Source organism: Oreochromis niloticus, linkage group LG2 (assembly GCF_001858045.2).
Source record: "Oreochromis niloticus isolate F11D_XX linkage group LG2, O_niloticus_UMD_NMBU, whole genome shotgun sequence".
Lineage (NCBI taxonomy): Eukaryota > Metazoa > Chordata > Actinopteri > Cichliformes > Cichlidae > Oreochromis > Oreochromis niloticus.
This window is the reverse complement of record NC_031966.2, coordinates 28,764,572-28,777,220: the sequence shown is the minus strand read 5'-3', so window position 1 is coordinate 28,777,220 and position 12,649 is coordinate 28,764,572. Positions and strand designations below refer to the sequence as shown.

The window sequence follows — 12,649 nt, the reverse complement described above, 5'->3', positions numbered from 1 at the left end:
CAATGGTAGAAAGAAAAGACACACATCAAAAATGTCTTAGACTCGTGAGCTCACACTCCTGTAACTTTTTCTCGTTCAGGAGCAAACGTTCATGCCACGACGGCAACTGGCGATACAGCACTGACATATGCGTGTGAGAACGGACACACTGATGTGGCAGACGTGCTACTGCAGGCTGGAGCCAATTTGGTACGCCGTACTCTTAAATCCTCTTAGTCACTCATGATTTGCCCTGCTTTTGTGAAAAAGTTTTCACGCATACGTTGGTTCAAGTGACAGCAGGGAAAGAAAAGACGTGTAAAAGTTTTTTGTGTGTAAATGTATATTGATTGAACTGAGCATCTTCTGCTGTGTAAAGCAAGACCTTTACCTTGTAGAACATCTACAGCAGCAGTTTTCTCGATGAATACAGATTATAGTCATTTTGTTTAACTTCTGTGTTGAACTCAACAAATCCACTTTCATCTTTTTTCCTTTAGGAACATGAGTCTGAAGGGGGGCGGACGCCCTTAATGAAGGCAGCGAGGGCAGGGCATCTCTGTACAGTGCAGTTTCTTATCAGCAAAGGTGTGTTACTGAGTAGCTCTTGGATTTAAATACAGGTATTTGAGGGAAAAAATGCAAATCTAATCTCCTGTAGAGTTGGAGAATTGCCTATCTTGAAGGGGAAGTAGATTGTTTATATGGGAGGGGTTTTGTTTGTTTTTTTTTCCCTGCACATCTGTCACTTAATTTATTCACTTCAATTAATCATAGTTTATGTCATTGCATGAAGGGATGGGAAGTTTAAAATTTCACCTGAAAATTGTTTTTTACACCAGTACACTTTAAGTGTACGACCAGCAATTGTTATTACTTAAAGCTCTCTTCATCCATATTATTGAATATCTGGGTGTAGATATGCATTATCAGTACTCTTAAAATTCATGCATTTATGTCTTCGTCTGTGTTAGGTGCTAATGTGAACAGAGCCACTGCCAATAATGATCACACGGTGGTTTCTCTGGCCTGTGCTGGAGGACATTTGGCTGTGGTGGAGCTGCTGCTGGCACATGGGGCGGATCCTACTCACAGACTCAAAGTAATGCACCCAGTCTGGATTAACACCAGCTGCTTTGTTAATAACGATTATGATCATTTGCATGTATTTAATGATAATGCTGATAGAGGAAAAACATGCCATGTTTTTTCTTTGTAGGATGGTTCAACCATGTTGATAGAAGCTGCTAAGGGTGGCCACACCAATGTGGTTTCCTATCTGTTGGACTACCCCAACAACATCCTGTCTGTCCCAGCCCCTGACCTCTCCCAACTCACTCCCCCATCACAAGATGCCTCTCAGGTATATACAGCAACATGATCCTCCCCCCTTTTTTTTCTTTCTTTCTTTCTTTTTTAAAAAAAAAAAACAACTAACATTCTTGCAAACATGGCTGTTTTCTTTCTTTTTTCCATTGCTTTAATACAACATATCCTCTGTCATAACAGGTTCCTCGTGTCCCATTCCAAGCTCTCGCCATGGTAGTGCCCCCTCAGGAGCCAGACAGAGCCCCATCAAACATCGCTACGCCCCCACCTGTCTCTAGTAAAGGTAAACTGTGCTAGGGGCCCGCTTGGTATACTTAAAAAGTTCTACTTACAAAGTGCACACTTCACTGAGCTGTAGATATATTTATTTGGCCATCTTTAAATCTCAACATCTTTGATGTGTTTTGTTCAAATTCAGGCGTGTCCAAACAGAGACAAGCAGCCCTTCAGCCCGGTGTCCCCAGCTCTGTTGGCCGGGGACCTGAAGCAGAGCCTCTGCCACCCTTCCACTTGTGCCAGCCCCTAGAGTGCATTGTGGAGGAGACGGAGGGAAAGCTGAATGAACTGGGCCAAAGAATTAGCGCTATTGAGAAAGCCCAGCTAGAGTCCCTAGAACTCATTCAGGGGGAGCCGCTCACCAAAGACAAGATTGAGGAGCTGAAGAAGAGCCGAGAGGAGCAGGTATAATCCATCATCCACTTAAGATCTGATCTCATTTTGATCTTAAGTTAGGTAGCCTTTAACTTGTAAGCTAATTGACCCTTCAGTGCTTTTTTTCCCTGAATGCATAGCACCATATCACAAGTTAGTCAAACAAGGATGTGGCTCTTCCTTAGGTTCAGAAGAAGAAGAAAATCTTGAAGGAGCTGCAGAAGGTGGAGCGTCAGCTGCAGCTAAAAACACAGCAACAGTTCACCAAAGAGTACATGGAGGCAAAGGGCTTAGAGCAGCAAGAGGCTGGACAGAGCCAGGGTCCGGGCCCGGGGCCTGGATGTGCATCGTCTGTTCCAGTGCCTCTTCTCACCACACCGGGTGCACAAGTACACAGTGGCTCTGACAAGGACGAGGAGACAAGTAAAGATGGGGAACAGGAAGAGCCCGAGGATGACGTCGAAGAGGTGAATTTTTCGTTTTTGTTTTTCATTTGTTTTCTTTGTTTAAATAATGTTTGTTCCCTAGCACTGTCCTAACAGACCCGAGAGACTTAATGTGTTCTCTGTATGCTTTCAGGAAGAGGAAGATGATGATGATGATGATGAAGAGGGCTCAGAGGAAGAACCAGATGGAGAAGAGGATGATTACCCCAAGCTTCCTCAGGTGGACACAATCATGGGTCACAGGGATGGGTCGCAGTCACGACAGCAGCCGCCTCTTCCCCCTTCGCCACAGACCCAGCCCCAGCCTCCTCCTCCCCCTCTTCAAGCAGCCTTCGTTCCTATCCAACCTCTGCCAGACTACAACCCTGCAGACTACCCAGGAAGTACCAGTCCAGAGCTGCAGAGGGTACTAGTAGGGCAGCAGATGTTGGGGCAGCAGGGTCAGGGTCAGCAGCTGGCTGGGTTAGGCCCAGGAATGATACCTCAACAGGCTCCAGATGGGCTCATGGTAGCTACACCTGCACAGACGCTCACAGACACACTGGACGACATCATGGCAGGCAAGTACTCAGAAGTTTAACTGTTGGGTGTGAGATGCGAGACTGTGCTCTACAAAGTTTGTTTTTTTGTTTTTTTTTGGGCTTACATTTGTTTTTGTTTCTTTCTTGCAGCTGTGAGCAGCCGCGTGCCCATGCTGAACACTACATCTTCACCCACACCCCTTTCCCAGCCGCCCACACAGACGCCCGCAAACATCGCCTCTCCCCCTTCAGTCCTACCCCTTTATCCCTCTGTTGACATAGACGCACATGTAAGCCAGTTTGACCTAACAGTATACATATTCTGATAATCCAAGTTAATACATTTATGTAAAAAGTAATATACCCTGTTAAGAGAGAATGTTTTCTTCACAGACGGAGAGTAATCATGACACGGCCCTGACGCTGGCGTGTGCAGGAGGACACGAGGAGCTTGTGTCTGTCCTGATTTCACGGGGAGCCAACATTGAGCACCGGGATAAAAAAGGTATCCTAGAAAGATGATTACAAAGTCTTCTGATAGTATGACAGTCTGGAGGGTTAGAGTTTGATTTTAATTTAAAATAGTTTTATTTAACAAAGGACTCATTATTTCTGTTCTCCACAGGCTTTACGCCGCTGATCCTGGCTGCCACTGCTGGCCATGTAGGCGTGGTTGAGGTACTCCTGGACAAAGGGGGTGACATTGAGGCTCAATCAGAGAGAACCAAAGACACACCCCTCTCCCTGGCCTGCTCTGGGGGACGCCAGGAGGTAAAACACTGTTTCAGTTTACTCTCACAGTCATGACACTCCTATACTCCTGGCGTTAACTTGATTATCATCCATGTTGGTAAGGTTGTTGAGTTGCTGCTGCTGCGGGGAGCCAATAAGGAACACCGCAATGTCTCAGACTACACGCCTCTCAGCCTGGCTGCTTCTGGGGGTTATGTCAACATCATCAAAATACTCCTCAATGCTGGTGCCGAGATTAACTCCAGGTGAGCAACAACTGATACCATACATGTAGCATTTTCTCTGTTTTACGCTTCTTTTCTAAAGACTCTGTTTCACTATTTTCAGGACTGGCAGTAAGCTGGGAATCTCTCCGCTGATGCTGGCAGCTATGAACGGTCATGTGCCAGCAGTGAAGCTGTTGCTGGATATGGGTTCAGACATCAATGCCCAGATTGAGACCAACAGAAACACAGCTCTGACCCTAGCCTGCTTTCAGGGGCGGGCTGAGGTCGTCAGTCTGCTGCTAGATCGCAAGGCCAACGTAGAGCATCGTGCTAAGGTGAAGACTCTGCAGCCACATTCAGATAATCAAATATCTCAGGGAGGTTGAGTCGAGTGCGCTGTGACGTATCTGCAGGGGCACCTTAATAAGAGCTGGTTGAATTGGCTTAATAATAAGGGAAGTTATTTTGTGCTTCCTTCATTGCCTTCTTTAGCAAAATGAACATGGTTTAACAATGGCAAAAAGACGACATAAGAAATGATCTAAAGGCAGAGTTGAGAGACGTAGCGGGAGAAGCTAAGAGTAGATGGAACAAAAATAGTCCATCACAAGCATTTCACCTTTTATGTTCCTGTTTGTTTAAAATCTGAGCAATGAAGTGACATTTTTCTTTGTATGTAAAATGGATTAAACGATCCAATAAGAATAGACTGATTAAACTATTTGGGATGAGGTTTTGGTGGTCCCATTTCAGGACGTGAGTTTCATCATAGCAGACTCAGTTAGTCCCAGCACCACTACATGTTTCTTTTTACTAAATCCTTAAATTCTTCTTTTCCTTATCTTATGATGTTCGTAAAATAGTAAAAAACAATTACAAAAGAAGGTGGGAAGTAATTTTTTTGGGACTGGTTGACCGCACCCATGGTCTTCACCATGGTTGAGCTAGGATTGATTTATTACACGCATTTCCATCCTTTCACAGAGCTTGACATAATGGTGTGTGTGCTGGCTACACAACCTGTTTATTATACAACCTTAAGCCCCTTAACTTCTCCCACTGACTCCGTATCATGTATGAATTATTGGATGATACAAACACAGTTTTTATCCTTTCGGGTTACCCTCTTGGCCTTCTTAATAACTAACTGCTTGGTTTAAACAGACTGGTCTTACCCCGCTGATGGAGGCAGCATCTGGAGGTTATGCAGAGGTGGGCCGAGTGCTGCTGGACAAAGGCGCCGATGTCAACGCTCCCCCTGTTCCTTCATCCAGAGACACTGCTCTCACCATTGCTGCCGACAAGGGCCACTACAAGTTCTGTGAGCTGCTCATCAACAGGTGAGGACTGTTTTGAGTTAAATCTCACTGTGATTCATCATTTAAGGGAATTGGGTTGAATGCAAGTTTATTTCTTAGTGAAGCAGATGTTTTAAGCCACACTCTTTATGATTTTTTTTCTTTCTTTTTTTTTTTGCTTTAAAAAAACCAGATGCTTACCATAAATTGTATCCCCTCTTCTAACCTCATTAGCAAGGTGGCTTTCATTAACTGATGAAGGCAACAATTCTGTCTTTTATTTCAGAGGTGCGCATATTGATGTACGAAACAAGAAAGGGAACACTCCCCTCTGGCTGGCAGCGAACGGTGGTCATTTTGACGTGGTCCAGCTCCTGGTTCACGCCAGTGCTGATGTGGATGCAGCCGACAACCGAAAGATCACCCCGCTCATGGCTGCTTTTCGCAAGGTGCGCAGTTGAGGAAGAGACGAGAGAGCTGCTTTGTCCTGCTGCACTTTAGGACGACTGCAGTTACTAATTCTTTACTTAAAATTTCAGGGTCACGTGAAGGTGGTGCAGTATCTTGTGAAGGAGGTCAACCAGTTCCCGTCAGATATTGAGTGCATGAGATATATTGCCACCATTGCTGACAAGGTAGGTGTTGTTTGCATTTCAGTCAGTAGTCGCCTCCAGCTACTGAACCTACAGAACCTTTAGAGGAATATGCAGAGCTAAAACTCCAAATGTGCCCCTGCAGGAGCTGCTGAAGAAGTGTCACCAGTGCATGGAGACCATTGTCAAAGCTAAAGACCAGCAGGCTGCCGAGGCCAACAAGAACGCTACGATTCTCCTCAAGGAGCTAGACTTGGAGAAGGTAATTTCAGACAAATGTGGCAGTGTTTTAGGAGGTAAAAGCATTTTGAATAAAAGGCATGGATAAAGAGAGATTTTATGACTCTTGCAGTCTCGAGAGGAGAGCAAGAAGCAGGCTCTGGCTGCCAAGCGTGAGAAGAGGAAGGAGAAACGCAAGAAGAAGAAGGAGGAGCAGAAGAGGAAACAGGAGGAAGAGGAGGGGCAGAAAACCAAGGAGGAGACCTCTGAGATGCAGGAGCAGAAGGAGGATTCAGCTGAAGGTATTGTTTCATTGAAACTTGGATCTCAGAAAGAAGCATTTTCACGACTTGGATACATTTGACATAGAATCGTGTGGCCCAATTGTTCCTAATGCCTGAATTTTACCCCTCGCCTTCCTCAGAAGCAGAGGTTCCAATTGAACCTCCGAGTGCAACTACCACCACCACCATTGGTATATCTGCCACCTCCACCACTTTCACTACAGCTTTCAGTAAGAAGCGAGCGAGTGTGGCCACTACCCCAAGCACCAATCGGAAGAACAAAAAGAACAAGACCAAGGATTCGGTGCCCAATGAACCCATCATATTGCAAGATCCGCAGGTGAGCACTACTCTTTTTAATCTGCCCTGTTTTCATCTCCAGCTTATCTGAAAGATTGGAGAGGGCGAAATGACAAAATGTGCGCATTTCTTAACAGGTTGCGCTAGCGCAGCACAAAGCTGACAAGAACAAGATCCACGGCGAGCCACGGGGTGGGGGTGGGGGAGTGACAGGCGGCAACAGTGATTCTGACCCCTTGGATAGCACCGACTGTGCCAGTGAGAGCAGCAGCAGTGGGAGCAAGAGTCAGGAGCTCAACTACCTCCCTGACCTCACTTCCTCCGCCACCTCCTCCTCCTCTTCCTCGTCGTCCTCTTCTTCCTCTGCCCCCTCCTCAGGAGCAGTCCAGGCCCTCCTGTCCGGCCCAGAGAAGAGACACAGTTCCCAGCTGCAGAGTGACGGCAAAGTGGAAAACAAAGTCACAGTCTCCATCTCAAAACCAACGCAAAAGTGAGTCTCTGGTCGAGCGGGCACGTTTGTTGTTTGACATGTACTTTTGTGTGTAACTTTGGATCTTTAGACATAACAACTTAATACTTTGTTGCGTCCTATCATGTCTGTAAGCAAACAGTCTGTCTGGTTCCAGAGCTGCAGATGCAAGCGACTCCACCACCAACTCCCTGCCCTCCCCGTTCAAGACCATGGCTCTTCCTGTCACCTCACCCAACAGTAAGCTCAGCCTCACGAGTCCAAAGAGAGGCCAGAAAAGAGAAGAAGGTTGGAAGGAGGTCGTCAGAAGGTCAGTTAATGAGTTTGACTCAATGTGTACAAATTACCAAGAGCAACACTAAAATTTTGTTCTCCCGAATGTCAAATTTTACTTTTTTCTCTTTTATTATATTATTATTATGTATAGATCTTAAGGCAAGGCATTGCTTGCACACAAAGCCAATGATTGCATGTTTTTTGATTGAATTAAGAGACCGCTATAGTGCAAACATTAATTTCACGTGTTCTTTTGAAGATCAAAGAAGCTTTCTGTACCAGCGTCCGTTGTGTCTCGGATCATGGGTCGAGGAGGCTGCAACATAACAGCCATCCAGGATGTGACAGGAGCTCACATTGACGTGGACAAGCAGAAGGACAAGAACGGAGAGAGGATGATCACTATAAGGTAAAAGCAACACCCTCTGCTGGACTGCAAAGCCATTACAGCTGAACTATAGCAGATGGATTGGTATATGAAGTATCCAAGGGTGCTTTTTTTTTCCTTTTTTTTTTCTTTTCTTTTTTGGGGGGGGGCGGTGACAAAATACAGATCTGACATTTAATGTGCGAAATATGCAGATTTACTTTTGCTAGTATTTCCCTCAAGATACTCCCAGTTCACAAAGAGGAGGTGGAAGAGTGAGAGATCATATGAGGAGTCTTTTTATTGCATATTTTCAGAATAAAGTCAAGAAGCATATTGTGGGATTGAACATACAAACGTATGCAAAGCTTGCCTGTACATCTTTACGTAGCCTGCAAAACAGCTTTGCCTCTAGTGCTAAATATGAGCCTTGTATTTTGAAATTATGAGTCAGCCTCTTTAATAGATTTACTGCTGTTTATTCACATCACAGATACACAAGGCTGCCATGAAAATGAGTGATTAAAATGACTTATGAAATTGCAGGGAGCTATACTATATTCTGTGTGTAGAGGGAAAATAAGTATTTCTAGAAACTTTACTTCCTCTTCGGTGTATTTTTGCAGCTTAATGTTGTGCATTGAGCTTTTCTGGGTTTGGTGTTTTGTATGAGGTGCAGTACCTAGAGCTACAGTTGGTGGGCAGTTACTTGGCAAAATAATAAATGACATAATTTTTTTGCCTGATGATTTTTTTTTTTTTTTCAAGCATATATTTTTGAATAAGCATATTCTGGTGTTTGGTTTCAGAGGAGGCACGGAGTCTACGAGGCATGCAGTCCAGCTGATCAATGCTCTGATCCAGGACCCAGCCAAAGAGCTTGAGGATCTGATTCCCCGGATTCACATCAGAGCACCGGGCTCAAAAGCGACCTCAGCTTCCTTTCCCAGTACCACGGGGGCCACGAGTGGTTCAACCACTGGGCCAAAAGCTCTAAGCTCATTGCCCGCTTCAACAGGCGTCTCGTTCCAGCCTCCCTCATCCTCGTCTTCATCCTCTTCTCAGGCCGGAGGAAAGATCGGGAAAGGGCTGTCGTCAAACGTCAGGCAGCCTTTCCCAGTATCCCTGTCCCTGGCATACACCCACCCTCAACTGGCGCTCCTGGCTGCTCAGACCATGCACCAGATCCGGCACCCTCGTCTACCCATGGCGCAGTTTGGTGGCACCTTCTCTCCTGCTGCTAGCACCTGGGGACCCTTCCCCGTGCGTCCTGTGAGTCCCGGCAGCGCTAACAGCTCCCCCAAACACAGCGGAGGATCCAGTAACACGGGACCACAGGCCAGACCCAACTCGACTCACAGTGAACACAGCAGCACCACAAGCTCAGGAGCCGCAGTCACGACCACCAATACCGCCACCACCAGTGCTCCCAACACATCCGCTGCTACAGCCACACCTCATACGCCTAACCCTACTCCATATAATCCTCAACCGAGTGTCGCTACGCCTTCCTCTGTCAGAAAACAGCTCTTTGCCCCAGACCCTAAGCAGGCCGGTGTCACACCTGTTTCTGTTTCTGCGCCTTCCAGTGCCAGCAGTACAGTACGAGGCACCGGCTCTCCCGCACATCACAGTTCCACGACAACTACGGCAAACGCTTCTCAGCAGCCAGTGGGACCCATTTCACAGCCCCTCATCCAGCCAGTTAAAACGGAGCCCAGTGCTGCTCCCCCTGCTGGAAAAGACAAGTCATCTCTGCCCATAGAGAGCCAGCCTGCTGCTGTCAGCGAGAGCGGCAACTCTGTGGGTTTCGCGGCCCCTGCCATGTCCTTAGCTCCAAAGCCAGAGCCCCGCCAGCAGTTACCTCCCCCTCCCTCCTCTGTACCATCCACAGAGGCTCCACAGCCCCACCTCAACCCACAGCCTAGCTCTCACTTACCCACAGCGCCTGCTGCTGTTTTCTCGCACAACGTCGCACACCCCAACAACACTGTACCCCACTTCTCAGCACCTGCGCCCAGAGTCTCCCATCGTATGCAGCCACCAGGGCCTTATTATTCCCTTTCTGAGCAGCAGCAGCAAACACAGCAGCAACAACAGTCTGTGTTTGTACCCTTCAGCACGCACCAAGAAGCCCCAAAACAAACCCAAAACCCGACTTCCCAGCCAGCAAGTTTGCCTCCACAAGCCCAGACCCAAGCTCAAGCCCAGGTCCCAGGCTCCCTTCAGGTCTCTGGTAATCTTGGAATGATGAACGGTTCTCAAATGCAGCATGTCCCCAGTGCAGGCAAGCCTCAGCAGATGCACCCCAACCTCGGTCATACAGGTCTCTTTGGTTTCAGCAGCATCTTTGATAACAGCAGCCAGGTACGCGTAAATAAATCTTCACAACTACAACTTTACTTGACCGTGCATTTACTTTGGTAAGGGCACCATTCAGCTGCATTTTGATAGTAATCAGCTGTGATTGCCTTTGCAGGTGGGAAACAATCCAGTATGGGGTGCATGCCATTTGCCTACTCGATCACCCCCAGAGCAGTCTTTCTCGGCTCAACAAGCGTACATGAGCATGGGCCAGATGGAGAATATGATGCCCCCACCTCCTCCAGACAGCTCAAAAGCCCCTGGCTACCGTTCCACCACCCAGAGGATGGTCAACAGCCCCATCGGTATGGCTGCATTTTTGGTTAATTCCTGTTCTTTGGGTTTAATTATCAGAATAATTTCAGGAGAAATGAAGGTGGCGATTACAGTACACATGCAACCGGATGTGGTGAATCTATGTTGACATGTAAGGTCTTATATTTAATACTGTAAAGCTGACAGACTCCTTCTATTGTCTGTGTCCTTAGCGTTGCCTAACTTTGCCACCGGGATCTCTGGCAATCCTGTTTTTCTACCTGGTCATACAGCTGGCACACCCTCATTCAGCAGACAGCACTTTTCCCCCCACCCATGGAGTGCATCCACATCAGGTACCAGGCTCACACACTGCTTCTCTTTAATTCTTTTACATTTTAGGGCTTAAATGTACCCCAGCCCCCTTTTATAATCCCTTTAACATTCATTAATAGTAAAGAATTTAGTAGCATGCTTGTTTTAAAAAAAAAAATCAGTCTCTTGAAAATTATTTGGAAGTGCTCTAACCTAGGCTTTCTTTTTCCACCAGGTGAATCTCCTGTCCCACCTCCCTCCACGGTGTCCTCCTCTGCCCTTTCCACCTCAGCGGTTGCTTCTCCTCCTCAGCCTAAGCCAGGCAGCTCCTCGCAACAGGACCGGAAGGTTCCCCCACCCATCGGCACAGAGCGGTTGGCCAGGATCAGACAGACTGGGTCTGTAAACCCACCTCTGCTCACAACCAGCTACACGGCATCAGTTGGACAGGGAGGCATTTGGTCATTCGGGGTTGGCAGTGCTTCAGGTAAGAGCAAATTGGGCACGTGTGAGAGTTGAACACAACCATATACAGAAATGGCTTCTCAGTAACTTTGGCGTCCAGCGATAAAACCGCCTTGTGTTATTTTGGTACAGAGGCCATGTCTGGTTGGTCCCAGCCCTTGATGAACAGCCACATGATGCACCCGCAGATGCACGCAGAGCAGTCGGCCTTCTCTCAGCACCAGCCCATGGAGCAGGACGACACGGGCATCGCAAACCCTGCTAACAACTACCACCAGCCGCAGCATTTGCCCAACAGTTACATGGATTTCCCAAAGGTAACTCAGAGTAACAGTTCTGTCGGACTTTTAATGCCCATTTGTCTGCGTACTCGTATTTTACCGGCTATCTGTGCCCATTTTGTCCAGGGGATGCCAATGTCCATGTATGGAGGAACCATGCTGCCCCCTCATCCTACCATGGCAGAAGGCCCAGGGGGGCCGATGTACAATGGTTTGCACGCTGGTCACGCTGGTGACCCTGCATGGAGCCCCATCATTAAAGTGGTCCCAAACAATGCAGATAACTCTGACCCACAACAGCAGGTAAAGTTGGCCTTTATTAAAATCAGACTTGTGACACTTGTGCAGATTTATGCCGTTTTATAAGGAGCAGCATTTGACTAATAACCCCCCTGACCTTTCTCCTCTCTCCTTCAGGTGTGGACCGGTACCTGGGCACCTCATGTGGGCAATGTGCACCTGAACCATGTCAATTAGACGGCATCCTACAGCAATCAAACACACACAGCATGACCCACAGTGCAAACATGTAATACCAACTGACCGATACGACCGAATAAGACAACAAAAAAATTAACGCGTAAACTTTTAAACTTTAGTAGAGACCTGAAAGTGCAGAGTAAAGGTGGAAGAATTGGAAGTTCTCTTTGACGCCATTCTTTGATGTGCCTATCTCTAACGAGGAAAGAGGAAATTGGGCCAGAGCTGTTATCAGTGTCCCAATGATGCAAACACACACACGCGCGATCACCTGTTTAACAGGATCCATTCTCTGCGTAGTTTAGCGATTTTTGACTTTAAACCCGCGTACACCGTTCTTGGGCTGCGGGGGGGGGGGCTCAACATGAAGTAGCTATTTAAACTTGGCCCAGAACTAGATGATGATTACCTGAAGAACGAAATCAGAACCTTTTAGAGTGGTAAATACATGTATAATTGTTTACATACTAAAAAGGGTTAAAATGAGAGTAAATTTCATGTCGTATAGTGGCTCTACTTTATGTAGCCTGTATTAATGTGAAATATTTACCTTAATATTCAATAAAAAGATTGAAAAATATTTGTGCTGATGCTTTTTTGTTTATCTTTGTTGATGAATATGACTCCTGAGTCTTCAGTTAAGTGTTGGGGGGTTTATTTTCCCTTTTTTAAATTTTTATCCACTAGATTTTTATTTTTATTTTATTTTTTTTATTCCTTTTTGGGCTCAAGCTTCCTGACTGCATGATTTCTTAGGCAGACATTAAAGTATTTCATTGTAAGTGCTTCACTGAGGGG

General features: G+C 46.6%; 1 protein-coding gene across 7 annotated transcripts in view; it reads left to right on the top strand.

Annotated features, from left to right (window-relative positions):
* ankhd1 (ankyrin repeat and KH domain containing 1) overlaps positions 1–12,431 on the top strand; it is a 32,259-nt gene extending 19,828 nt beyond the window's left edge. For 6 of the 7 annotated variants that reach the window (XM_025897531.1, XM_013271722.3, XM_025897539.1 and 3 more), the window contains exons 11-39: positions 80–189; positions 480–567; positions 954–1,081; positions 1,199–1,342; positions 1,489–1,591; positions 1,727–1,989; positions 2,145–2,426; positions 2,539–2,965; positions 3,077–3,216; positions 3,320–3,431; positions 3,552–3,697; positions 3,782–3,924; positions 4,007–4,220; positions 5,050–5,225; positions 5,470–5,632; positions 5,723–5,818; positions 5,922–6,038; positions 6,129–6,297; positions 6,420–6,619; positions 6,717–7,069; positions 7,206–7,358; positions 7,584–7,733; positions 8,501–10,058; positions 10,171–10,360; positions 10,544–10,666; positions 10,861–11,112; positions 11,223–11,407; positions 11,498–11,674; positions 11,789–12,431. In XM_025897531.1, the coding sequence (XP_025753316.1) occupies positions 80–189; positions 480–567; positions 954–1,081; positions 1,199–1,342; positions 1,489–1,591; positions 1,727–1,989; positions 2,145–2,426; positions 2,539–2,965; positions 3,077–3,216; positions 3,320–3,431; positions 3,552–3,697; positions 3,782–3,924; positions 4,007–4,220; positions 5,050–5,225; positions 5,470–5,632; positions 5,723–5,818; positions 5,922–6,038; positions 6,129–6,297; positions 6,420–6,619; positions 6,717–7,069; positions 7,206–7,358; positions 7,584–7,733; positions 8,501–10,058; positions 10,171–10,360; positions 10,544–10,666; positions 10,861–11,112; positions 11,223–11,407; positions 11,498–11,674; positions 11,789–11,848 (6,422 nt within the window). In that variant the 3' untranslated portion in view covers positions 11,849–12,431. The remainder of the gene's footprint in view (positions 1–79; positions 190–479; positions 568–953; positions 1,082–1,198; positions 1,343–1,488; positions 1,592–1,726; positions 1,990–2,144; positions 2,427–2,538; positions 2,966–3,076; positions 3,217–3,319; positions 3,432–3,551; positions 3,698–3,781; positions 3,925–4,006; positions 4,221–5,049; positions 5,226–5,469; positions 5,633–5,722; positions 5,819–5,921; positions 6,039–6,128; positions 6,298–6,419; positions 6,620–6,716; positions 7,070–7,205; positions 7,359–7,583; positions 7,734–8,500; positions 10,059–10,170; positions 10,361–10,543; positions 10,667–10,860; positions 11,113–11,222; positions 11,408–11,497; positions 11,675–11,788) is intronic. The other variant, XM_005467937.3, reaches the window with a different exon arrangement.
* Positions 12,432–12,649: the final 218 nt, after the last annotated feature.